This window comes from Diadema antillarum, unplaced genomic scaffold (assembly GCF_040938485.1).
Source record: "Diadema antillarum isolate AM-2024a unplaced genomic scaffold, OU_Dant_1.0 seq00000364_RagTag, whole genome shotgun sequence".
Taxonomy (NCBI): Eukaryota; Metazoa; Echinodermata; class Echinoidea; order Diadematoida; family Diadematidae; genus Diadema; species Diadema antillarum.
In genome coordinates, this window is record NW_027271365.1 from 163,958 (window position 1) to 190,462 (window position 26,505).

At 37.2% G+C, this 26,505-nt stretch overlaps 2 protein-coding genes across 2 annotated transcripts in view; both read right to left on the reverse strand.

The window, feature by feature from the left end:
• Positions 1 to 1,068: 1,068 nt before the first annotated feature.
• LOC139731161 (fibropellin-3-like) lies at positions 1,069 to 6,033 on the reverse strand. The gene is made up of 6 exons (XM_071642042.1): positions 5,907 to 6,033; positions 5,368 to 5,490; positions 3,520 to 3,633; positions 2,867 to 2,995; positions 1,936 to 2,134; positions 1,069 to 1,129 (listed from the first exon to the last, which is right to left on the reverse strand). The coding sequence occupies exons 1-6, from the start codon at positions 6,031 to 6,033 to the stop codon at positions 1,069 to 1,071; spliced, it is 753 nt and encodes a 250-aa protein (XP_071498143.1).
• A 679-nt stretch (positions 6,034 to 6,712) lies between these two features.
• LOC139731162 (uncharacterized) overlaps positions 6,713 to 26,505 on the reverse strand; it is a 34,680-nt gene continuing 14,887 nt past the window's right edge. Inside the window, exons 9-22 of the mRNA XM_071642043.1 lie at positions 21,269 to 21,382; positions 20,173 to 20,286; positions 18,980 to 19,093; positions 17,911 to 18,024; positions 17,362 to 17,475; positions 16,789 to 16,889; positions 16,115 to 16,121; positions 15,593 to 15,706; positions 15,188 to 15,301; positions 10,207 to 10,320; positions 9,423 to 9,536; positions 8,971 to 9,084; positions 7,966 to 8,079; positions 6,713 to 6,840 (exon numbers count right to left, since the gene is read on the reverse strand). Of these exons, the coding sequence (XP_071498144.1) occupies positions 6,713 to 6,840; positions 7,966 to 8,079; positions 8,971 to 9,084; positions 9,423 to 9,536; positions 10,207 to 10,320; positions 15,188 to 15,301; positions 15,593 to 15,706; positions 16,115 to 16,121; positions 16,789 to 16,889; positions 17,362 to 17,475; positions 17,911 to 18,024; positions 18,980 to 19,093; positions 20,173 to 20,286; positions 21,269 to 21,382 (1,490 nt within the window). The remainder of the gene's footprint in view (positions 6,841 to 7,965; positions 8,080 to 8,970; positions 9,085 to 9,422; positions 9,537 to 10,206; positions 10,321 to 15,187; positions 15,302 to 15,592; positions 15,707 to 16,114; positions 16,122 to 16,788; positions 16,890 to 17,361; positions 17,476 to 17,910; positions 18,025 to 18,979; positions 19,094 to 20,172; positions 20,287 to 21,268; positions 21,383 to 26,505) is intronic.

The window sequence follows — 26,505 nt, forward strand, 5'->3', positions numbered from 1 at the left end:
AATGTATACACCTTTCAACTTCCTCTTTTGTGATCTTTCTGCATTGGTGATCAAGGCAGAAATCAGAATCAGGGTTAAAGCGACATCATGCTCTCATAGCATGTGATGGCATGCAAACTCCAGGAAAGGACACAATAATATCTAGATTACATTGCTACGATATTCAAATTAGTCAATGTTTGTCCAGAAGTCAGTAACGATCTGCATTTCTAATTGAATACCTGAATATAAAAACGACCTTAGTTCAAAATTTGGCTATCGTCCTTGGAGACCTTTCACGGAGTCATACAAAGATAGACAATCAGTCAAATGAATGTTTTACAGTTAAATTTGTATAATTAACCTTCCACTAATTGGAAAAAAAGCTAAAAGCATTGGGAAATTATTAAATGATTTCCATTTTTTCTAGATTTTCTGGAATGGATTTGGGTCGTTTTTATATTCAGATATTCAATTTCTTATTTAACTATCTTAAAAAGGACAAATTCCTATCTGTTTTACTCGACAGAAAGATGCCTTTTCACTTTTGGCAAACCCGGACAATATTCTCCATGAACATGATGAAGGCAAAGTTTACGAGGCCTTGATACTAAGTAATCCTTCCCCAAAATAATAAAGATGATAAGAATAAAAGTAAATAGATAAAGATAAATATGATGAAAAAAAAACCTCATTACATGTTCAAATTCAAAGCTTAATGAATTCTTCTGGAGGGGTTGTTCCCCACCAACTACTTGACATATTCAACATATTGGTGTATTCTTTTTATCATTTTCATCTCCATCTAAACCATCTCCATGTCCTCATTCCTCTCCTCCTCCCCCTCCTCCTCCTCCTCCTCTTTCTGCTTCCATGACGACTACAACTCTTCATCTTATTCATCTTTTTTTTCCAGAAGAGCCATTTCAATAATTTATTGATAAATCATTTAAGACTACCATAACCTTTATGCCAATTAAGCACATATTTGGGGATAGTTTACTCGCAGTTTGAATGTATGGGACGCAAGTATGACTGATTAAATATTTCAGTTGCTTATTTTCTCTTTGTTTTTTCTTTAAAGTGCCTCTACGGTATTTCAGCAGGGGCGAGACTTTGTCTATAGCGTGTCCACCTGTCTTGCCCAACCCTGCAGAGAGAGAAAAAAACAAAACAAAACAAAAGAAACACAAGAAAAAAATTAGTACATGTGCAAATCCTTGAATTAGGGGTATGTGGAAAACTAAGACCGTGCATATGACAATGGAAAGAGTTTGAGATGAAAAATGATAGAACACTGTATATATTATTTTTACAGAAGTAGTTATGAGAAAGTACATCAAGACTTATTGACACAGCCATGATCATGATAATAACATTACATTATTGTGGAAGTCGCTGATAGCACATTGAACCAACTGCCTATGGCTACAATCTGATTGGATTCCCTAGCTATCACAGTTGATGTTTCATGTACTTTTCCACGAAATCAAAAATACAAGACCAGAAATATGAATCTTTAATTTCATGCATTTGAAGAGTTTTCCTTCTAAAATTGTCGTGTTACTACACTTTTTGATATGAAATCCAGCCGAACCGAAATTAAGGTAAGGTAAAAAGGTTTTTAATGTTCCATTTTACGGACAATGAAAGGGTAATGTTATTTTCAGCACGAACGAATGGTGGCGCTGTTACGGATCGATGCAAAGGCAGATTTAGATAAATTTCATCTCGATATATGCACATACACAAGAAAAGGCCTTTAAATGCTTGACAAAAAATGTCGGGTTATACATCCAAAGTGGACTCACTTCAGACGAAATTCCCCAGAAGATCATTGCAAATCACTTAATTCCACAGCACGTTACAAATCATCGCGATAATTTTGGCAGAGTAGCACAGATTTTTAATGGGGTAGGAGACAGTATTTTTGTTTTCATCAACATTATGTCTTACCTGAAGGCTTTCTTAATATCCTTACAGCTTTCCACGCGAGTGCTTGAGGACCACGTGGTGTGGAGTACCTCTTCGGTCCCGCACAGCATGCACTGCCCGCTCCATATCGTAGTCATCTGGCCGGAGTTCTCCGACATCGTGAACCCGAGAGTTGAGGGACAGCGGCGTCTGTTCGAGTACCCCACTAAAAATCCCGAAGCTACAGTAAATGTTTATGAGACAATACATGCAGATACGCGTGAATCGACTTATTTTGTAGTAACCTGGATGATAGATATTGAGGATTGCCGGCTCACACAACAGTCATATTTTGTTCTTCTTTCTTGCGTTCTCTTCGGACAAGTTGAAGTTGTGCTTTTGACACTGTTTGATTTCATGACGCAAGTAATATCATAAAATTTGCAGTTATACCTTTCAAGTGATGTCTTCGGGAACAGGTTTCGAATTGCATTGGCTCATAATGTATGTATAACATGTAAATAATTTTATGCAAACACTCATAGGCGCACTTATATACACACTCACATAATCTGGTCGTTCAGCTTTCATCTTTATAGCAAAGAGTGTCTAACATTGCAAATTTGTACTTACAAAAGCTATATATTATATTAGTCACAGCATCTTGGCTTTTTATACAAAAAACAAAAACAAAAAATAATGATGCCTCCATATATAAGTTCATTGTTGCCATAACTGTGGATGGGTCACCACTCTTTTCTAACTGTAAGAAGTTATTCTTACTTTCCTGTTTTATGCCTTTCTCTAGGGCATTGATACTACAAATGTATCAGGTAAATCTGGTAAAGACGGTATAAACGCCAGGAGAATAGATCTAACACCTGCAAAGGCAGGCCAAAGTGATGATGTTCTCAGATCAGACATTAGATATAACCTGATTATGATTAATTAGACAGGTGTTGTTGATACATACGCATGTTTCCCTGTGAGACCTCGATGTCGGTGATGAATTCACCAAGGATCAATCCTGTATTTGTGTGCGTTATGGTGATACGATCATTGCACGAGTTAAACCACGTTCCCTCGATGTCACAGAAGCCAACTTTTAAAAGAGAAAATAGAACAAGTAGATCTTTAAAGTAAGAGAAGAACAATACGGAGTCAAGGAGACATATCCGTTGTTATTGATATTTCAGCTTTCTGCCGTGTCGTAACTCGAAGCATACGTCTTCTAAGGGTTTACAGTGAGCATTATATGCATACTCGTAAAATCATAGAGATTAGATATTTGTGTCCCCATACGATCTCATTAATCATGTCATTTTATTCACTGTAAACGTCACAGATGAATACTGTATGACATTTGAAATCAACGAGAACAGTCATGCAATTGTGGACGCATTCCAAGCTACCCATATCAAAACTTCTTTTGACGTTATCGTCATAGGCCTACTTGTGCTTCAAATATACTGGAAGAGAATGAAGGGGGGAAAACCCAAGATGGTGACTTATGTAGCTGTCAAAAATATTCTCCAAAGATGGTCGACTTTAGTTACGCAAAACGATGACTTTCTGTTACCATGGACCTGCTGTTACAAACTAGAAAGATATGCGCGCGACATTTACCCGTTTGACAGTTGACCCCGCTATAGCCCTGTCGACATTGACAAAGGTATGAGCCAGGCATGTCGATACACGTCCCTCCATTCTGACATGGTAGGCTGCTGCACTCGTTGATATCTGCCAAAAAAGATTACATAATATATTGCCAATTTGGCCAATAAGACAAGGTTAACCCATCAAGCTCCAGCCGCCACAAACACACACGATATATAAAATCATAATGAATACTTATAAGGAAATTAAGGAAAATCATTTTAAACATTGCAGAAGTCTCAATGGCGGAAAAAAAAGGGGAAAAATTCATATGATCCGTTCGACCCATTGGCGATTTCATCTGGCGAATTTGATGCGTCCATTGCTTGTATGGACATCATCGAAAGTCGTGATATATCATCTTCTTCAGGAGGGGTGTTCTTTAGAGAGAAAAGATTCTACGTAAATGAATCTCTGACACTTTAGTTTCTTGATCAACATGGTATTAAGGATTTCTTGTTTAATTGCGCCAGCCGCTCACTCAGTTGTAAACTTTTTATCCAATCGGTTGTTGAATACCATGTAACTTGTTTATGATCTTCTATAACTTACACCTATAAGTATTGTACATTACCACCCTCTTCACTCCTGTAAATTGTTCTGTCTGATTACTAAACAAAGAGCTTATGTCGCTCAGAATTACGTGCAATGTCTCTTTTTTTCAAATGATAGAACTTATTGATTTCTCGAAGCAACATAATTATACAGAGGATGGATGAAATACATAATTATTACTTCAACACCATATAAAGCCATTTCTTTGGTACAGACAATTTAAACACTTATCTGTGTTTTTTTCATTTTGTTTTTTCAAATATTCAAGTAACTCCTTACTAACAAAGATACAATAAAGGGATAAACTTTAATTATAACGTTTTCTACCATCAATGCACAATACATAAACTCATTATAAATGCTATATTATTATTCGATGGATATCATGCCGAAAACTATTTATAGTATCTTTATTTCTATCATGCGTGCAATGGTACACAATAATGCAGACAAATGGCTGCACCCAACCAAAAGTGATTTGCCAGGGACCTACGAAAGCAGCTGATTATTACCAGCCCGCCTCCGTAGTGCAGACAAGAGTATTTTTCATTCACATAGTTATTCAATTCCATTTCGAATATAGGACAAAATAACTCTCGGCAGTCCAAAAGCCCGCCCAGGCCCACCCGACATAGCGACGACGAGTGCACAGTGGTAAGTTCCACAGGACCATTGCAATGTACAGCTGAAAAAGGAAATTCGTCAATACTAATAGGCCCCATGGAAAGAAAATCTAAAAATTAGCCAACCACATGACCCCGCCGTCTCCACGCTCAGGCAGGCCTCCGGCGGACCTCCAGCAAGCCATTGGGTCGCCAAGGACCTACCCTGCCCGAAAGCATGCATACATTTACTTACACAATAAAAACGAACTGCATACAGTTGAATAAACCCGCTGGTTTATTTCATGCATACTACTTCAACAGAGGTTGCCACCGGCAACCCGAAGAATCCCTTTCGAGCAAGGATGATGTCTCTTTGCAAACACCGATGCATTTCCCAAGTTATTGTTGTTGTTTGTTGTTGTTGTTTTTGTACAGTGTCATCTGTTATTCACAATGAAAGCAAAACATTCGCCAAAGATTTTCCCTTATGTGCCTTGCATTAGATAATTATTTTGTGAATTTCTTTTGTGTTATTGTTTTTCATAAAAGCAGTCATTCAGTAGTCGGAAACCCAGTATTATTGAAAATTGTACACTGTCGACGCAGAGCTTGTAGAAAGCCTACAAAGCTGGAAATGTTTGCTGACTCGACGACATACCGATTTCGCAACTTCTCCCGTCGAATCCGGGACGGCACTCACAAATGTAGTCGTCCCTACCACTTCCGGTTGAGACGCACGTTGCTCCGTTAACACACAGCCAATCCCGGCAGGCTTGGAGTACTGAAGAATATAGCACAGAATATGGAAAGCAGGTGAAATTTCTACATCTCGTATCAAGACTAATACATAAGTTGTATCGATCTCTTAGATGCATTTTTCATGATTATCTAATGTTTATTACGATAGTCATGCTAACTAAAGTGTAAGTCGTATTACTCGGACAAAATATTTATACTGCTCATTAATTATGATAAACCTGTATTACATTCATATTTATCACGAATATAAAATGTACCTAAGTTCCATATTTTGTATATATTTTTTTTGTGGTAAAAGTTTGTTCAAGAAAAGTTGTCCAAAGCCACTAAATAAAAGGAAATGAAATGAAATACGAAAGAAAACAATCATTGGTCTGTGGTTATCCCTCAACAGTAGAAGGAAATTTCACATTCTCCCTTTCTTTATATGTTTTTTACCTGACGAACAGTCGACGCCGGTCCAACCTGCTGCACATGCGCAGTTAAATCTGTTGATGCCGTCTTCACAGGAACCTCCATTCTGACACGGGTTACTCGCGCATTCATCAACATCTGGGTTGCACATTATGAACGACATTTTTATGGAATCTCAGGAGTCATATGTGAAGTGAATTTGATAAAGTCTACCTCTTGAGATAATAACAAATCAAAAAAGGATTTCTACGAGTATTTCATATAGCAGTCATAATCTGATTCCAAATCGGACTATAGAGCATCATAAATTTTAGGTGAATAAGTAATCTATTTCTTAGCGTTTTTGTTGATTTGATGCGCTAAATCATTTGTTAATGGAGCCACAACACGGAACTACAGTAGCGCCATGATTTGTTGTACCTCATGTAAACCAATAATGTGTGTTCTACACATTCAATATTGCCAGTTGCACCAGTGTTTGAATCACGTTTGTTATGTTTCATGACTCAAATTTCTGAGTCTTTTGAGCTTCTAAAAAATGAAACCACAGGCACTCAAAGAGGTGAAACTGAAGTTTGAGAAACGGATGAAGTCATTACAAGAAAGAGTAGGAAAGAAGTTTTGAATCATCAATTAGGCTCTTCAGTCAAGACAGTATACAATAATTGTTACTGGTCGAGAAGGACACGTAAACCATAGATTGAATTAAGATTAAGCTCAGATCTTAAATCATAATCTTGGGAATCTTATTGGACAACTGCAGTGTATCTAATGTCAATAGCATTAATCAAAGAAGACTATTGATATAGAGAGTGACGTGAAGCCACGCCCTAATTTGTACCTGTCTGGCAAAGCTCCCCTTCGAATCCCGGCAGACATTCACACGCGAACATGCCGCCATCATTTCGACAAGAAGCACCGTTTTGACAAGGGTTGCTGGCGCAGTCGTTATCGGTGTCTGTGTACGAGAAGGGTGAATATTGTATTGTAAAATTGTAAAAATCGTTTGTTTGTTTTTTTGCCCAATAGCCGTTATATTAACAATGTTGCGTTTCGAACCAAATAGTTAAAGTTAGAACCATGTATCGTTATTGAACACTAATTGTTTAGTCAGTCCCTCCTCCGCCCTTGCTCTTATTCAGACTAAAGAGTTATCGTATGGATATACGACGGATGGATATGGGACGTCTTTCATGCGAGTGAATGGACGTATATTGATACATCGTATATATACTAGTATGTTGGTACAACATAAATCGAAAGAATGGATTTAGTGTAATAGAGAGACTCATTTTCTTATGAAACATAATAATACGCAAGGTCTGCAGCCATTAAGATTATCGTATCACATGCATGTATATTAGGACGTATGACTATGTCTGAATGGTCTCATATAAATACATGTACGTTGTATATCCGAACGTCGTATGAACAGACAATGATTTGGTGTTTCTGAAAACGATAAAAAATGTAAGAACGAAAAGTACCACCTATTCGTAAGAAACAATTAATGCCCTCACAAGAAGGCAAATTCTACAAGAAGGAAGAAGACCAAAACAAACAAACAAAGAAACAAACAAACAAACAAACAAACAAACGAATCAAATCAAATCAAAACAAAAAATAAAGAAAAACACATTAACATACCAAGGAAACGAAATTGTGTCTCCGGGTATTATGACTACCTATCTTATTCTATGTCCCTTGCCGCAATCAGCTGCACCAGCTCATAAAGCAAGACAGGTTGAAAACACATCATTCCATCTTTCCTGTCATAGGCTTGATCCTTCAGCATTCTCAACATAGCTGAGACTATAATAGATCACTGCTTTCGATGTGTCATTCTGCCACATACATCTTGCTGTTGTGAATTTGTGCATTAATCATGAAAACGCATATCGTTAGGCTTCGTGGAGTTCAGCTGTGTTTACTTTGGATTTCATTACGACATTGCAAGGAGATTGCCTTAAATAATTTTCTTACATTTTATAAATGTACCTTTGTGTGTATGATATGTCGCAATGTATGGTCAAGTAAATAGATAAATGAATAAATAGATGAATAGTAGATAAATTTCGCTCACAATTGTTGCAGTTGATTCCAGTATAGCCAGGTTGGCAGTCACACATATAAGCATTGATGCTGTCCAGACATGTGGCGTTATTCAAACATGGCATGCTCGCGCACTCATCAATGTCTAGAATATTTGGGGAAGACAAACAGAAAATAAAATGAACATAATAACAATGCAGGGATTTTTTTAATTATTTGGAATGATACTGAAATGGGCTTTGTGTATTTTTTCGTCCAACATGTCCAACATCTCACACATTCAATTCCCTTTTCTCAAACGCGCTCTTCTTTTGAAACCTACTTTGCATACTTGTAAACTTAATCGAATACATGTCATTTAATTTGTTTTGTGCAACGATCATTTTTCCACTATAGGTCTAACAGCTCTTTGTCAAATCATTATGAAAAACGACTAGCCTTTGGTGGCATGTGAAAAGAGAGAAATGTCAAATAACACATGGATGTGGACGTGCACATATCAGACAAAACAAAACTCGTCATTTTCCATATAGAATTCCTCAAAAGTCCGATACACACCGTGACCCAACAACGCATGTTGCCCCACTGCATTGCAAGGATTACTGTCATCGTATACATATCAGTATTTGAGAAATGAAACCGATATCAAATCCATGGATTTTTTTCTTTTACGCGTAGTTGTTTCTTTTGTTAATGTTCAATGTCAATGGTCATTAGCTTTATTTTCTACAAAACGCTGGGAATACATCGTAATATGCGCTGTATACATTGTTCATATTATTGTTATCTACAGCTGTTTAGTATACAGGATTGATCACAAGCATGAACCTTCCGGTAGCCGTATAGTAATGTAATAAAGCTGATCAGAAAGTGTGATTAGAAACCTGTTTTTAATGATATGTAATTCTCAAACTAATATCAGTGGCTACAGTGTTAAAAAAAATCGCTCAAAGAGAAGAGACTGAACAGAAACCTAACAAAATAAAAACAATGTAAACATAAAACCAAACAAACATAAAACAAACATCACGCGCACTTTGGTTACACGTGGCGCCCGTGAATCCAGATGGGCACGAACACTGGAATCCGTTGATTACGTCATCACACATTCCTCCATTTTGACAAGGGGTGCTAGCACATTCATCAATGTCTGTTTGACAGGGGGAAAAAAATCAAAATTTGCAAGGAATGCAATATATAGGTAATATACACTCAGTCTTAAAAAAAATGAAGTAACTTAACGGCTAAATACGTTTGTGATTATGATATCACCAAAAATATACACTTGTGAAAGTAGTCGAGGAAACACGTACAGATTAGATTAAAAGAAAATAAAAAGTTAGCTATTTACACCATAGCGTGATATGATAAAAAATATACAGTATTTATAACATCTACGTCCATGGTCACATAGTGTCACAAATTGAGTAAAATGTTGCATATTTCACTATCAGCAACGACCAGTAAATCGCAGTTTGGTCTATTTACCAGTGTCACAATTGCGTCCAGTGAATCCCTGGGAACAGTCACATTGGTATCCACTGATCCCATCTCGACAGGTGGCACCGTTTTGGCAGGGACTACTGGCACACTCGTTTGTATCTGAGAGGGAGAAGCAGAAGAATCAAACTTTTCCCCCGCTTTTTTTTTTTCGTAAAACACGCTTTGACTAACTTTATGAGTTTTTCATATCTGCAGTAAAATCTTGAGGCTGGAAATCGATCGACTAAAAAGATCAATCATACGCATATTCATTTTTTGTTAGAGTAGATCAGCAATCAAAATTTTCAACCGTGTAAATTTCTCCTGTGCACAGTAAGACTAAAATAAACCCCTACACAACAAACACACATAAACAAGGATAACCCGCACCTTGATCGCACATGATGCTCCAAAATCCAGACGAACACTAACGCTGGAATCCGTCAATCTTGTCATTGCATGTTCCTCCATTTTTACAAGGATCACATTCATCTATATCTCTTCCAATGGGAAACATTCTAACATGCGACTGATTATCATGAATGGTTGATACAAGGAATTTTGATAAATGCATGTAGTTGCACATGACAAACAAACGTAGAACTTTAGATATCATAGGCAGCTACCTTCCATCGTGGGTAGTAGGATCTTTGTTTGTTTGATTTTTCTTGAAGGTTTATAAACATTAAATCTAAAGACTGATATCGACTCCTACAGGTTATATCTATTCAATACATGTAACTATAGAACCTTGTTACCTTTCTTTATGACGTCAGACTTTTTGTCTTACCTGAACTACAGTTGACTCCAGTATATCCAGACGGACAGAGACACATAAATCCATTGACGCCATCTTGGCAGGTCCCATTGGCTCCACATGGATTGCTGGCACATTCGTCTATGTCTATCAAGAGTGAACAGGTAGAGTGGAATGTTTAATGTACATTCTGTTTATACACATATAATGATAATATAATAGATAAAATATGATAATAACAATAATAATAATAATAATAATAATAATAATAATAATGATAAACGCAAACAAGGGGAAACTGACCAGAAACGAAAGATTTTCTATTAAAACTTGAGCAAAGAAGATGGGATTCCATCGGGATTCGAACCACAGGCTTGCTAGCCCGGTGCTCTACCGACTGAACTATAGAAAGCACTAGTAAACCGTTCGTCCCAGAAACCCTTGATTCTCAATGCTCGAATGGTCAGAAGCTATGGTGTGTGTATGTGTGACACAGACACACAGACACAGACACAGACACGCACACACACACACACACACACACACACACACACACACCATTAACCATGCATAAACCCGAAGGATGCAAATCAATTTGGGGGATAAATGCAAGGGATAACTGAACTGATGCAGCTTTTTGAATGTAATATAAACGCAAACAAACATTGTTCATAGAGTTCATTCTGCAGAGCCAACTGTGATGGTAAACATGTCTACCTATCACAGCCACGACCGCTAGCTCCATTATAGACAACAAAACCAATGCAGACCAAACACAAAATATATATCTAATGTTTCACTCATTCTGGTACAACTGTAATGGTTAAGACATGCCTATAAAACAGTAATACATACTAAAACCACATTATCATCATCATCGACAACAACAACAACAGCAACAACTCTTATCACGACTGCGTTGGTATGTATAGGCCTTTTGTCATTTCCAAATATAGCCTACATAGTGTTTAAATGCTTAAATAGTGGAAGTTCAAGTTACATTCAAATTGTGTGTATTCTTTTATTAGTACAGTACTGTGATTTTGAGCGGAAGTGACGTGTCAAAGAGTACACGGGAGAATGACAAGCGTTATGGAAAAAGGAATATTTGTGTCTCAAAGCGAATAGTCAGACATGTAACAGTTTTCTGATGAGCAAAAGTGAGCAGCCTCATCTTGTCAGCAGTATTTGTGTGAGGCGTGGATTAGACCTCAAACTTCAAGTAGGCATACGGAATTCAAGACAGGAGCAATTTGAGCCTTGCTAAGTGATGGATTGGGAGTGACTCTTGTATTCTTACACTTTGCGCAAATAATGCAAGCGAAAAGCATCAACACCTATAACAGTGGAATTCTTACGCAATCCGTAGGGCTCTATAGAAAACCCGGCTGGCATTATCCATTGACCACTCATGTCTATTGAACCTCACTCCTCGACCGTACCTAAAGATTACATGGTGTTTAAAGTTCATTTTCAATGAAGGGTAGCGTCTATCAAAAGATCTATTGAAACTGTCATCCTTTTTCACAACCTGTTGTTTAGAGAATCACTGAAGGAGCTCTTGGATTGTGGCTTCGAGGGGGTTAACCCATCAAAGTTCCTTTACAGCGACGGGTAAATCTACCAACAGGTGTATTGAAAATGTCCTCACTATATTCACAACCTGCTGTTTATAGTGAATCATCCGAACTCTGGGATTGTGGTTTCGAGGGGGTTAATTCTTTATTTTGCGGCTGCATTGTGAGCACTTGATTCGGACAATAAAGGGTGTGGTCTTTACACGCAAGTCTTTTTCACATTACCCCACATAATGTAATTGTGCTGTTGCCGGTGTCCTCTCTGGATCCATAGAGAAAGCGGCTGGCAAGAAAAGCCTAGCTACTCGGGTTTGTTAGACGCTCTACTCTCTAGATTTAGGGGGAAAACGGCTGGCAAGAAAGCCTATGCTACTCGGGATCACTCATGCAGAACACCCAGAAGTCAATAAAAGAGATGCAACCCCCGAATGGTTGGGCGGAATTCTCCCTGATGGTCTCCGTGAGTGGGCGTGTATAACACAAGACCCCCCACCCTGCACAAAACCAACGCACACGACAGACACAGGATACCCAACCACCCACCACACAGAGGGAGGTGAAACAAGTGGAACACACCCTCCGAACAACATCAACACGGCGATAATGCCTTGTGGAACAAGCGGAAATCACTACTACCGTAATCGCGAGGAGAACACAAAGTCTGGTGCCACAGTCAAAGTCAGTGTTTTGAAATAGGCCTACTATTCAAGGTGGAAACCAAAATGCTGGTACCACAGTCAGAGTGAGTGATTTGAGATATTCAAGTTGGCAAAACTGGTTTTACCCTGTTTCGAGGTTGCTTTAAGTCGATGTTGCGTCCTTGAGGTTTTGAGATATTCAAAATTGCGGTTCAATACCTATATAATATCCTAATAATAATAATAACATACATCGTATCTTGGTGATTTACAGTAAGATATCTCAATAGGATGTCTAACACTTTATATTACGCGAAAAAGACGTAAAATTTAAATTTCAAAATGGCCGCCAAGATGGCTCCCAAGATGTGCATTTATCTATGGTGTTGTTAAATTATTGGACGTGTGAAAAAAGTTTGCCTATTCTTGATTTAAACAAGTGCCAAATTGTGTCTCGCCCATTCGCGTGCAAGAAATTAATATTTTTTCAACTCCCAGAAGTTCATTGACCTGCCTATGACCTTTGACCTTGTGGTGACCTTCAACTCCCCAAGGGACATTTACCATCCAAGTTTGGTCACAAACAGACAAAGGGATCAAAAGTTATGAGCCATAATCGAAAAGCGCCATAAAAATTTAATGGGCCCTAAAAATTTGTTGACCCCTTTCTGTGACCTTTGACCTTGTGATGACCTTTGATTCCCCAAGGGATATCTACCGTCCAAGTTTGGTCACAAACGGACATACGGATCAAAAGTTCTAAGCCACAATCGAGCCCTAAAAGCTTAACATTTGGCCCTAAAAATTCGTTGACCCCTGTCTGTGACCTTTGACCTTGTGATGACCTTCAACTCCCCAAGGAACATTAACTATCAAAGTTTGGTCACAAACAGACAAAGGTATCAAAAGTTATGAGCCATAATCGAAACGCGCCATAAAAACTTAACATTGGGCCCTAAAAGTTCGTTGACCCCTGCCTGTGACCTTTGACCTTGTGGTGACCATCAAATCCCCAAGGTACATCTACCATCCAAGTGTGGTCACAAATACACTTACGGATCAAAAGTTATGGCCCATAATCGAAACGCACCGTAAAAACTTAACATTGGGCCCTAAAGTTCATTGACCTCTGCCTGTGACCTTTGACCTTGACGTGCCCTTCATGTTTGGTAAAATGTGTAACTTTGTATAACCACCCTTCCCTCCAAGTTTGACCGAAATTGAAATCCTCAGTAAAGAGTTATTCAAGTTTTACGGACGGACGACGGACGGACGGACGACGGACGGACAGACGCCGCAGGCGATCCCTTAGTCTCTCCACACCTCCGGTGGGCTCGACAAAAACTAATTACTGAGGACTTGGAAACAGATCTTTATTTTGGTCGATCTAATTTGATTTGATTTGATTTATTATGTTACCCTTTTTTTTTTACTGATTCAAATGTCGATATGGAATGTCACTATATGAACTTCAATTAGGTAGAAATGCCTTTCTGATAAACCCTATTCTCCATATGTGTAAATTGGCAGAGATCGGTACTCACACCAACACACACACGCACACACACACACACAAACATACACACATTTCTTCTGCGTGACCGCAGCCTCGAATCTTAACTGTTAACATTCTTACTTTTCCATGTTGTTTGTGTTTTTTTATGGATCTTGTATCTGCGAGCCTCTTGAAAATGTAGATGCGGTGGATATAGATTATTTTTTGATTGAAGATTTTCCAAATGTTCTATCAAAGGTTGGCACCATGTTGTTGAATCTCAATTCTAAAAATTCTAAAAAATGCCCTAGTGCGAGTGGGGCATACCCCCGTCTCCCTTTGTTCCACCATGATTAGACTAGTACACAACGAAGACGCACATGCGGACCAAGGGGTGACATACACCACGTTTTACAGCCAATCACATTGCCTCTGACTTCTCAAGCTTTTGATTTTTTGTTGAAAAAATCCAGATTTCCAACCAAAAGTGTGCATCAGAATATTGAATTTCACTTCTAAGGATGAATATTATGTTACTTTGTGTTGCAGGGGCGACCCCGCCCACATCCTCTCCTCCCTTGCGTGTGCAGGTAGAGCACAAGTTTTCACAATTCTTGAGGAAATATAAGCCTAAAGGAATTCCAAATTTGGCAAGCAATATTTTGAATATCTCAAAACCTTCAGGGATAGGAAAGTTGCATCACCCACATTCGGAGTCAGTACTCTCCAAAAAGGGTAAAACCAACATTTTGTTTCAATTTTCACAATTCGTAAAAGAATATGATATTTCAGATACTGGCGCCATTTTGGACGACCTTTTTGGTGGTTAGTTCGTCAGCCATCTTGAATATCTCAAAACTTATTAAGAATAAAAGAGCGGCATCATCCAGATTCGGAATCAGCACCTACGAAATAGGGTTATACCGTCTAATTGTTTTCGATTTTCACCGCTTATAAGTAAACATAATAAGGAGTTTCAATTTCTTGTGGCCAATTTGAATACCTCACAAGGACCCTTGAGGATGCAAGAGTTGCATAATCCAGATTCTTATTCAGCACCCTCGAAATAGGAGAAACCGCCGAAAAAAATAAAAACATTGAGCAGATGGTAAAACGAGGTTCAGCCACTGCACCCAGACCAAACAACACAGTCACACTCATTACACACACATACGCACATACGCGCAAGCATATCATGTAAGCAACTTTACTGTCTATTTCAATAGACCAAAAAAAAAAAAAAAAAAAAAGAGAGGAAAGTCTATTGAAAATGGCAAGATGTGCTGTCAGACTTTATGTCTTACCTGAACTACAGTTGACTCCAGTATATCCAGACGGACAGAGACACATAAATCCATCGACACCATCTTGGCAGGTCCCATCGTCTCCACATGGACTGCTGGCACATTCGTCTATGTCTGATATGAATGAACAGGCAGATGGAGATGGACTTTTATATTTCATCATAATTATATACCACGCCGACACTTCGCGTTGAACCACATTTTCTATAAGAAATACTATACTTTCACATATTATTAGGAAAGAAATAGGAGGGTGAATTACTAACATTTTAGGCCTAGTTGAAGTTTCTTATATACACGTATAATGCGTAACATCATCTTGATCTTGTCTAGTCAAAGTACTTGGCAATAACTAGCATTGTGTGACAGTCACAACAATGAATAATGCATCGTTGTCTTTTTTACCAGTGTCACAATCTAGTCCAGCAAACCCCGTGGGACAGTCACATTGGTATCCATTGATCCCATCTTGACAAGTGGCACCGTTTTGGCAGGGACTACTAGCACACTCATTTATATCTGGGAAAGGAGAAACAGAGGAATGAAACATTTTTCTAATCTTTCTAAGAATGAGATATGACCGTATCTATGAAGGCTATCGAGCCATCACCTGGAAATGTACTATGGTGTATTAGCTGATCGTTTCAAAAGTTGCAAAAATGTAATGATTTTAAATTATGAAGGCACATAGAATTGAATCACCCACGTATGACATCAGGACTTATTCACGTCCTGACATACAGTCATTGGCTCTGTGAGACGTAATGAAATCTTGATAATAAATACACTTGGAAAATGTGTTAACCGGAGATATTAATCCACATTTGATGTTTTGTCCTATACATGATATTTGGAAGTCCACTACCATTGATTGATACCAGTAGACCAGTACGTCATAAGCTTCGTAAGTTTTTCTTGACCACAAACCTCTGACCTGCACATAATCATATGCAAACATGAACATAAATAACACATAATGTCTTTTTATCTACCCGTTCCACAATCTAGTCCTGTGAACCCGGAGGGACAGTCACATTGGTATCCATTGATCCCATCTTGACAGGTTGCACCGTTTTGGCAGGGATTACTGGCGCACTCATTTATATCTGGGAGGGAGAAGCAGAAAAACGAAACTTTTGTTTACCTTTCCAAGGACGAGAAATCACCATGTCTATGAAGACGATCCAGCCATCACATGGAAATCTACTATGGTATATTAGCTGATCATTATATTCAAAAGTTGTAAAAATGTAATGGTAGGCCATTAAATACATACATACACGTGTATAAAGGCACGTTGAACTGAATCACCCACATATTTAATGACATCAAGCCTTACCTAAAGTCATTGACTCTGTAAGAGGTAATGCAGTCTTGATAATGAAATGCACTTGGAAAACGTGTCAACCGGAATGATTACTCTATACATTTGATGTGTTTGTCCTATACATGAGTATCGAAAACCACTACCATTAGTTGATGCCGGTATACCGTAGCTTCGTAAGTTTTTCCTGACCACAAACCTCTGACCTGCACTTGATAATATGCAAACATGAACATAGATAACACGTAATGTCTTTTTATCTACCCGTTCCACAAACTTGTCCAGTAAACCCTGGAGGACAGTCACATTCGTATTCATTGATCCCATCTCGACAGGTGGCACCGTTTTGACAGGGGCTACTGGCACACTCGTTTATATCTGGAAAGAATGAAACATTTTTCTTTTAGTCTTTCTAAGAGCAAGGTGTGATCGTGCCTATAAAGACAATTGAGCCATCACATGGAAATCTAGTATGATATATTAGCTAACCATTTCAAAAGTTGTAAAAAATGCAATGATTTTAAATACATACAGATGAAGGGACATTGAATTGAATCACCCACGTATGACATCAGACCTTAGATCCGTCCTGACTTAACGTCACTGGCTCTGTGAGAGGTAATGAAATCTTGATCATGAAATACACTTGGAAAACGTGTCAACTGGATAGATTAATCTATATTTGATGTGTTTTGGAATTGTCCTATACATGAGTATCGAAAACCATTACCATTGATTGATAGCGGTATGTCGTAAGCTTCGTAAGTTTTATCCTGAGCACAAACCCCTGACCTGCACATAATAATATGCAAACACATGCATAAATAACACATAAGCTCTTTTTATCTACCCGTTCCACAAACTTGTCCGGTAAATCCAGGGGGACAGTCACATTGGTATCCATTGATCACATCTCGACAGGTGGCACCGTTTAGACAGGGATTACTGGCACACTCGTTTATATCTGTCAAAGAAGAAGCAGAAGAATTAGATATTGTCTTTTCCCCAAAATGAAGGGACAATTATATCCATTCAGGTGATCGAGTCACATGGAAGTGTTCTAGATATCTACACAGTACTCTGTATGTATCATCAGCCTGCTTGTATATTTAAATGCCGGGGTCATAAGCATTACCTAAATACGACCAAACATTCTTCTTGGAACAAGTACTGTGGAAAAAGATATGGAACGCAAAACATACACAAAGAATTTGGACACAATGAATGACAGACTTGAAACATCATTTCATGATACAATAAAACTAAACTGCGCACACACGTATCAATATGATTTTGTCGTAAGATTTAGAAAAAAAATGATATCAAGAGAAAAAACCCAGATTTATGCGTAATTTATCGCAGAACACGATGAAAAAGAATTCTTTGTGTTCCTATTTACCGGTATTACAATCCAGTCCAGTGAACCCCGGGGGACAGACACATTGGTATCCATTGATCCCATCTTGACAGGTGGCGCCGTTTTGACAGGGACTACTGGCACACTCGTTTATATCTGGCATAGGAGATGAAGATGAATTAGACATATCTGTTTGTCTGATTCAAGAACAATTTACAACTACAAATAGTGGGGTGACCAAGACACTTCTTATGTAGGCCAAAGTTTAAATCTATGGTATTATACGTCACAGGTCCATGCATGCATCAAGAAAGACGCCAAAGAAAGCTGCTACATAGTTATTGCTATGACAATCTAAATAAATTATATATATATTTATAGTTCGTGAAGGCCGATCGAAATGATGCAAGTACATGTATGAGAGTCTTAAAATCTATTGGGATAGGTGCACTAAAATTGTCTGGCGTTATTGTCTCTGTACTCTTCAAAGTTAATGCAGAGTTTGTCCCATGTGTCATGCAACTTTTACCTGTTTGGCAGAGCGAATCGGTGAACCCATCAGGACACAGGCAAGTGAAGGAGTCTAAGCCGTCCATACAAGTGCCTCCATTTTCACATGGTGAGCTGGCACACTCATCGATGTCTTTGTGTTCAAGAAGAGGCAGATACAATAGATAGAAAGCAAAAGGCTACATTGATGAACGTCAATTTGTCATTTTTTTTTTAATTTAGCTCGCAATACAGCAAGAGAAGAAGCAATCTTGCTATGATGACCTAGGAATGCCAGCGATTCTAAAACTTTACTTAAAGCGGATTGCTGAAAAATTCAATGGATGAACTAAAATATTAAGTATCTTTAACTTTGCTTCCTTGCATTTCTTAATATAGGAGGCAGGCAAAAGATGATATCACATGTTTTCACATGTGTCTTATTTCGAACTTTCTTCTAAATCGAACGCATGATACCTAGTTTGCTTGGTTGCTTGTTTGTTTGTTGCTGTTTTCAGTGAACACAAACATTAATGATAAAACTTAATAACGAGTTTATTTGCACGAATTTCATTGAATTGCAGAAAGTAATGCATTTCTAAATCAAAGTCATTTCTTGTACCTGAACTACAATTTTCACCAGTGTAACCCGGAGGACAGTCACACACAAATCCGTTTACAGCATCTACGCAGGTTCCACCATTTGCACACGGATTGCTGGCACACTCGTCTATATCTGTTGGAAAACAAAATGACGTGAAAGGGATGGTATAGTTTAGGTTAAAAAGCGGATCTAGGTTTTAATCTTTTACAAGATAATTAGGAACCACTTATATGAAATAAGAAAGAGCAGGAATTCAAAGTTTATTTGATGAAATCGGTTTTGAAATGGCTGAGATGTTAAAAAAAAACTAAAGTAAAATAAAGTGGTCCTGATAAAAGGTGGGTCCCACCTTTCCCATCTGTTTTAATGTTTCAAGAATAAAAACAACTACAAATAGAAAACGATCGAGACACTTCAAAACGTGTGCTATAGTGTAAAAAGATCCAGGCATATATCAAGAAAAAGGCCAACAAAGCATTTACTGCTATAATAATCATTAAAAAAAAAGAACTTTATCGTTAGAAAGGAGTAATGGGATTGGTCTAAAGGCATAAATGAATTATGAAATTTGTGCACTTGTCCGGCGTAAGCGTCTCTGTACTCTTCAAAGATAATGCAGAGTTTAATTGTTTCATGTGTCTTGTAACTTATACCCGTCTGGCAGCGCGACTCGGTGAACCCATCAGGACACAGGCAAGTGAAGTAGTTTAAGCCGTCCATACAAGTGCCTCCGTTTTCACATGGTGAGCTGTTACACTCATCGATGTCTTTGTATGTTCCAAGACAAGACAGATAGATAGACAAAAGGAAGCAACATTAAAGTGCGTTGACTTGTCACGTTCATCATACTTTGCAACAGAATATAAGCGATAATCTATTTTTACATAATACATGGCTGAAAATATGTATGGATTATTTGTTTTTAGTCACAATGAACCTAAATGAAAGGACTTATACCTCGTTTCCTTAAATTATCTAAAACAAGAGGTAGACAAAAAATGATATCAGACACTCATCACGAGTTTCATTTCGAACTTTTTGGTAAATGAAACGCAGTAAGCAAACCTTACTTGTTGTTTTTTTTTGTGTGTGTGTGTTTGCTTACCACAAACACAAACATTTATGACAAAACTTGATGATGCGATTATTTTTACAAACTGTCATTGAAATGCAGAAAGTAATATATTTCTAAATCAAAGTAATTTCTTTACCTGAGCTACAATTTTCACCAGTGTAACCCGGAGTACAGTAGCACACAAATCCGTTCACAGCATCCATGCAGGTTCCATTATTCACACACGGATTGCTGGCACATTCGTCTATATCTGTTGTAAAAAAAAAATGACATTAAAGGTAGTAATAATACGCAAACAGATGCATTCGTGGTCGTTATAAAATTTTCTTTCTTCCAGTGATTTTGTTTGTTTGTTTGTTTGGTTGTTTGTTTTTGTTTTGTTTTGTTTTTTTTTTTGGGGGGGGGGAGAGGGGGAGGGGTCATCCATGACCCTCGCTCAAAGCCTTCCAAGTTAAATATGGAAAATTCGCTTTGCATAGTTTAGCTGACACAGGTAAAGGATACACTTTTAGGAGCTTCATGTTGTTTCAAAAAAAGGGGGACTACTTACGTAAAAGAGACATTAATTGCTTTTAGTCTTGATATTCTAAAATAAATGTTTATTTTGTTAACATGGTTAAGAAATTTCTTGATGCAAAGTGATGTATCAATTATGCAGAGCTATGATTTTAGTAAGGCCTGCTTGACAAAACCCCTGCTTTGAAGCTCATCATTAGTAAACAAACATACATACATAATACATACATACATACGTACGTACATACATACATACAACAAAACACCGCGAAGGGAATTGCGTCGGTATTTTGAATTAGATTCGTTGACATCATCAAGGGATAGCATCCCTGCATCACAATATGGCACAAACGAAAGGGAGCACATTTGAGTATTTTGCCACTACGCCTCAAGCTCTTCATGCTGTAAACAGATTACTGCAGATATGAATAAATCAACTATCTTTAAAAGTGCTTAAAAAAAAGGTAGATCAAAATGATCAATATGACACTCTGGCAATTTTTGTTGAGTGGCATAGACAGTGGTTCGCAAAGGAAACACACGTACACACACGCACAGTCACACACACACACGGACGCACGCACATGCACACACAGACATAAAAATTCTCATACTACACACACAAACACATGAACACAAACACGAGCACAAGAAATTTAAATTTAGGCTGACTTTTTGAACCAAAAAGCATTATCATTATTTTTTTTTCTTTTTACCAGTGCCGCAATCTAGTCCAGTGAACCCCGGGAGACAGTCACATTGGTATCCATTGATCTCATCTTGACAGGTGGCACCGTTTTGACAGGGACTACTGGCGCACTCGTTTATATCTGGGAAGGGAATGTACAAGAATATTTCATTCGTGAATGTATTTTTTTTTTTTAGCCATCATGTCAAGTCGGAGATAGTTTCAAGTATAACAAATGTTGACGCCATGCATGGATATATTATGACTAAACATGTCAACTGTAGAATAAAATGTGTGAGAAACACTAGAAGATAACTCAATACACTCTACACGGTTTTCGCGGGGATTGCTTGAGCATTCGTCGATTTCTGTTGAGATCACATCGATTTATCCTCGGAGGGTTTCCATGGTGGTTCAACATTTGGTGGTGGGTGGTTTCACGGTACACCATGATAATTCTTTCTTGGATGTGAATGAGTGTGGCCCTAAAAAGTACCTAATCAAAATGAGAGACATTGTGATTTGTATAGATTTATGTTTTCTACTGATTTTCTACTGATTACAAGAGATAACCGGTACTTGAAAAAAAAAAAGAAAAAAAAAGAATTGTAATATGATGCTATTATGCTAAGATAAAGCTTATTTTGATTAATATTCCTGTGTTGCTGTTCATTCAAACTGAACGAGCCACTCTCAATATTGCAAAGTTACGAAGAAAATATATTTTTTTTCCTTTTCATTTGATTTTCTCACGTTGAGACTAATTTCTTCTCAGACGTGTTATGAATGTACGACCGCTCTGTATTAAGGTTGACTTATCAATGATTTATTATGATAGTCTGCCAAGTAGGATGATTTAAAACATACGTGTTTATACGGTGCACACAGAGCTGCATATTATGGTACTTGTGACACCTAGGTGTAATACATAGGTAATGATTGTGTTCTATTGTTTCATTAATGCAGTCCGAAGCGTGGCGCCTCCCTGTCACGTGGTTGTTTGTTGAAGCCTTTATTGAGGTACTGCTTGGCGGTCTCCTGCCTCATCGGCGGGGCGTGGCAGAGGGCACCATGCTGGTGGTTACTGACCTACGTTTCCCTATACAATTAACTCACCTTTTTCTCATTCCTTCATCTGCGCGTTTATACTGTGTACACAAAGCTGAATATGCTATATTTGTGACACCCAAGTGTAATACACAGGTGATGATTGCGTTCTATTGTTTCATTGTACATTGCAGTCCGAAGCATGGCGCCTCCCCGTCACGTGGTTGTTTGTTGGCGCCTTCATTGAGGTACTGCTTGGCGATCCCTTGCCTCATCGGCGGGGCGTGGCAGGGGGCGCCATGCTGGTGGTTATTGATCGTTCGCGCTGTGACCATACAATGGTGGGCATTCACCCATTCGCATTCAACCAGTGTTGTATCTATGTCATCCCATGTACATAAATTTGTGAATGTAAATCATTCAATTCAAGATGTCTGCATCTGGTATGGGAGTGGTGTTTTATTTTTTTCCTATTTTTTTTCTATCACTCTCTGAAAATGGTTAATGTAATACTCATAAATGTCAAGGGACATTTTACCTAGTTTGTTTTTTTTTTTCTTTTTCCTTCTGTAACCTGATTTCTTAACTGGTGTAGGCCTATTCTAATTCCTATTATATAGTAGAGCAAGGCTGAAGACGCTCTTTGATAATTGTTAATACGTTATTCTGTAATATATGTGGTACCTCGTGTATGGGATTAATGTTACATTGACTCTGTTTCCAACTAAGATGTAGCATTTTCTTTCTTTTTAGTCTCGTACATCACAGACATTCTAGATGTCAAAATCCCCTGTGCTGCACTCGACAGGTGCCCTCGTGGACACAAGCAATGGCAATCACGCTCACCCTGTACTACACAATCCAATAGACACTGCATTCAATTCAATTACTGATGATGATTTTTTCGATACGGTAGGACCTTCTTTGGCAGAAAGAGAAGTAAATATTGATCAAAATAATATGTTTTTCGATAATTGTGTTTCAGATAGTTTTAATACATCGTCGAAAGAATTTCATTATGACTTTGATATAGAAAACCAATTGCAAAGCCCATCTTCAGAATATCTTACTCTCAACCAGTTTAATAATGTTGTCAAGGAATATGATCACACCATTTTTTCACTCATACATCTTAATATTAGGAGTATTAATAAACATTTTGAGGAACTGAGGTTACTTTTAGATGATCCCATCAGGAAAAAATTTTCGATAATAGGTTTAACCGAAACCTGGCTTTCCAATGATTTAAGTCTTCCTTTCGCCCTCGACGGATATGATTTTGTAGTTAATAACAGGCAAATTAGGGCGGGTGGGGGCGTTGCTTTATATGTTTCACAAAAGTATGATTATATAGTTCGTAAAGAGCTCAACTGTATGACTGAAGTTATTGAATCTCTTTTCATTGAAATTACAGTCCCTGGCAGTAGAAATATAATCATAGGTGTAATGTATAGACCACCCAGTGCGAATATGAAATCATTTTTGGAATATTTTGCGAATCTAATGAAGGATCCAGTTTTTATTCATAAAAAATGTTTCATAATGGGAGATTTTAATATAGATTTACTGAAACAAAATACAATCTCACAAGATTTTATGGAAATATTTCTATCTGCTTCTTTCTTACCTTTGATATCTAAGCCCACGCGTATAGTTAATGAATCCGCCTCCCTTATTGATAATATTTTTTCTAATATTCTGCCGTCTCCTGATTCTCTTATATTACTTTCAGATATTACAGATCACTTCCCCATTTCGACTAGTTTCTTTTTAAATGATATCATTGATAATAAAGCTAGTTCTTTATTTAGACGAAGAATTACACATGAAAATGTAGCCAGTCTGGGTGCTAGTTTAGACAGGACAGACTGGTCGTCTATTTTTGACTCAAATGATGTGAATTTGTCATTTGAATATTTTATGCATATTTTTACTCAACTCTTGGACATTCATATTCCAAAACGAAGAGAAAAGTCATCCAACTATAAAAAGGTACCCAGGTTACCTTGGATTTCTAAGTCACTTTTGCGTTCAATAAATAGAAAGAATAATTTATATTATAAATTTAAAATGAAACCTACTGAGCAATCAAAACTGAAATATACTAGTTATAAAAATACTTTGACGAAAATTATACGTATTGAAAAGAAAAAAATATTATACTAAGCAGTTACAATTTTATAAGCATGATATGCAAAATACATGGAAAGTTTTAAAGCAAGCAATGAATATATCAAATAACAAGTCGAATATTACCAAAATTAGATTTGATGATAAAATTCATGAAGATCCTCATTATATTTGTAATATTCTAAATAATCATTTTTCTTCCATTGGGGAAAATCTTGCAAGCAAAATTCCATCTTCAAATAAACATTTTTCTGAATTTTTAGGTCCACCAAATTTAAACTCAATATTTTTTAGTCCAACATATAGTCAGGAGATAATCAATATTGTTTCTGATTTTCGTTCCAAAAAAAGTGCTGGGCACGATGACATCAGTAATTTTTTGCTGAAGGGGGTAATATCTTCAATTGCGGATCCTTTATCTCATATATTCAATTTATCTCTTTTTTATGGTATTGTTCCTGAAAGTATGAAAATAGCAAAAGTCATCCCTTTGTTTAAAAAAGGTGACAAATTAGATGTTAATAATTATAGACCAATTTCTTTGTTATGTACATTGTCCAAAATTCTTGAAAAAATTGTTTACAAAAGAACTCTTACTTTTTTGAAATTCAATAATATACTCTCAAATACTCAGTTTGGTTTTAGAGAAAAACATAGCACCTCACATGCATTATTGAGTTTTGTTGAAAAAGTAGCACATGCTATCGACAAATCTTCACATCTCATAGGTTTGTTCCTGGACTTCTCCAAGGCCTTTGACACCATTAATCATGATATTTTACTTAATAAACTACAACATTACGGAGTCCGTGGGAAGGCCTTGGAGTGGTTCAGGAGCTACCTCTCGAACAGGAAGCAATATGTCTCTTTAAATGGTTGCAATTCACAAATGTTAAATGTTAAATGTGGGGTCCCACAGGGAAGTTTATTAGGTCCGCTTCTGTTTCTTATTTATATGAATGATTTCTGTAAATCATAAGATATTCTTTCTTTCATTCTCTTTGCGGATGATTCAAATTTGTTTTTTTCGCATAATAATCCTTTCACCTTAGTAAAGACATTAAATTTTGAATTAGAAAAAGTTGCTCAATGGATAAAAGCTAATAAATTATCTCTCAATCTCCAAAAAACAAAATATATGCTTTTCAGCAACTCCATTGAGGCACTACCTGCTGATATTATTTTTGATGGCACACCACTGGAAAATGTTTCTCATATCAAATTTCTGGGAATAACAGTTGATAATAAGCTTTCATGGAAATTTCATATTGATAGTATATGTAAGATTATTTCTCGAAACATCGGTATAATCAACAAGATTAAATTTTGTCTTCCTTTGTCGTCCCTGCTTACATTATATTCATCCCTCATATTGCCTTATTTAAATTACGGTATTCTTGTATGGGGAAATACATATCAAACTCTTTTGGATAAATTACTTCTGCTACAAAAGAAGTCACTGCGTATTATATGTCACACTGCATATTTGTCTCATACTGATCCGTTATTTTTTGAAAATAAAATATTTAAAATTAAAGATTTGTATTTGTTTAATTTAGGACAATTTATGTATAATTACAATACAAATAATCTTCCATATATATTTGAATCAATGTTTTCAAAAAATCAATCTGTTCATAATTATCCTACAAGGCAATCCAACGAATTTCATTTACCATTTTTTAGGACTTTGCTGGCTCAGCAAACCTTCATCTACGAGGGGCCTAAGTATTGGAACTCACTTCCCAACGACATAATAACAGCACAAACTTTGAATTCTTTTAAGAATAAATTAAAATTCTTTCTGTTGAAATCTTATGATATACAACCAAATTAGCTTCGGTTTCATTCTCTCAATCAAGTCGTTTGTTTGTTTGTTTGTTTGTTTGTTTTTACAAGTATTAAGATATCACACAGAAATCATCTTTTAAGGAAAACAATCTGTCTAACATAAGTTTACCTCAGATATTTATTTTATTGTACCAGTAACAGTGAGTCTATTCTCTTTCTCTTTTTTCTTATATCCGTTCCTATGCATTCATACCGGCATATGCACCCAATCAATCGCAATTTCAAACCAGGGAGCGT

Excerpts from the sequence above, each read along its gene's own strand:
- LOC139731161 (XM_071642042.1), bottom strand. The coding sequence starts at position 6,033 with ATGTGCAACCCAGATGTTGATGAATGCGCGAGTAACCCGTGTCAGAAT. Across the intron at positions 5,491-5,906 it reads CGGCGTCGACTGTTCGTCAG|TACTCCAAGCCTGCCGGGAT; the intron begins GTAAAAAACATA and ends TATATTCTTCAG. Across the intron at positions 2,135-2,866 it reads GGTCTCACAGGGAAACATGC|CTTCGGGATTTTTAGTGGGG; the intron begins GTATGTATCAAC and ends CATTTACTGTAG.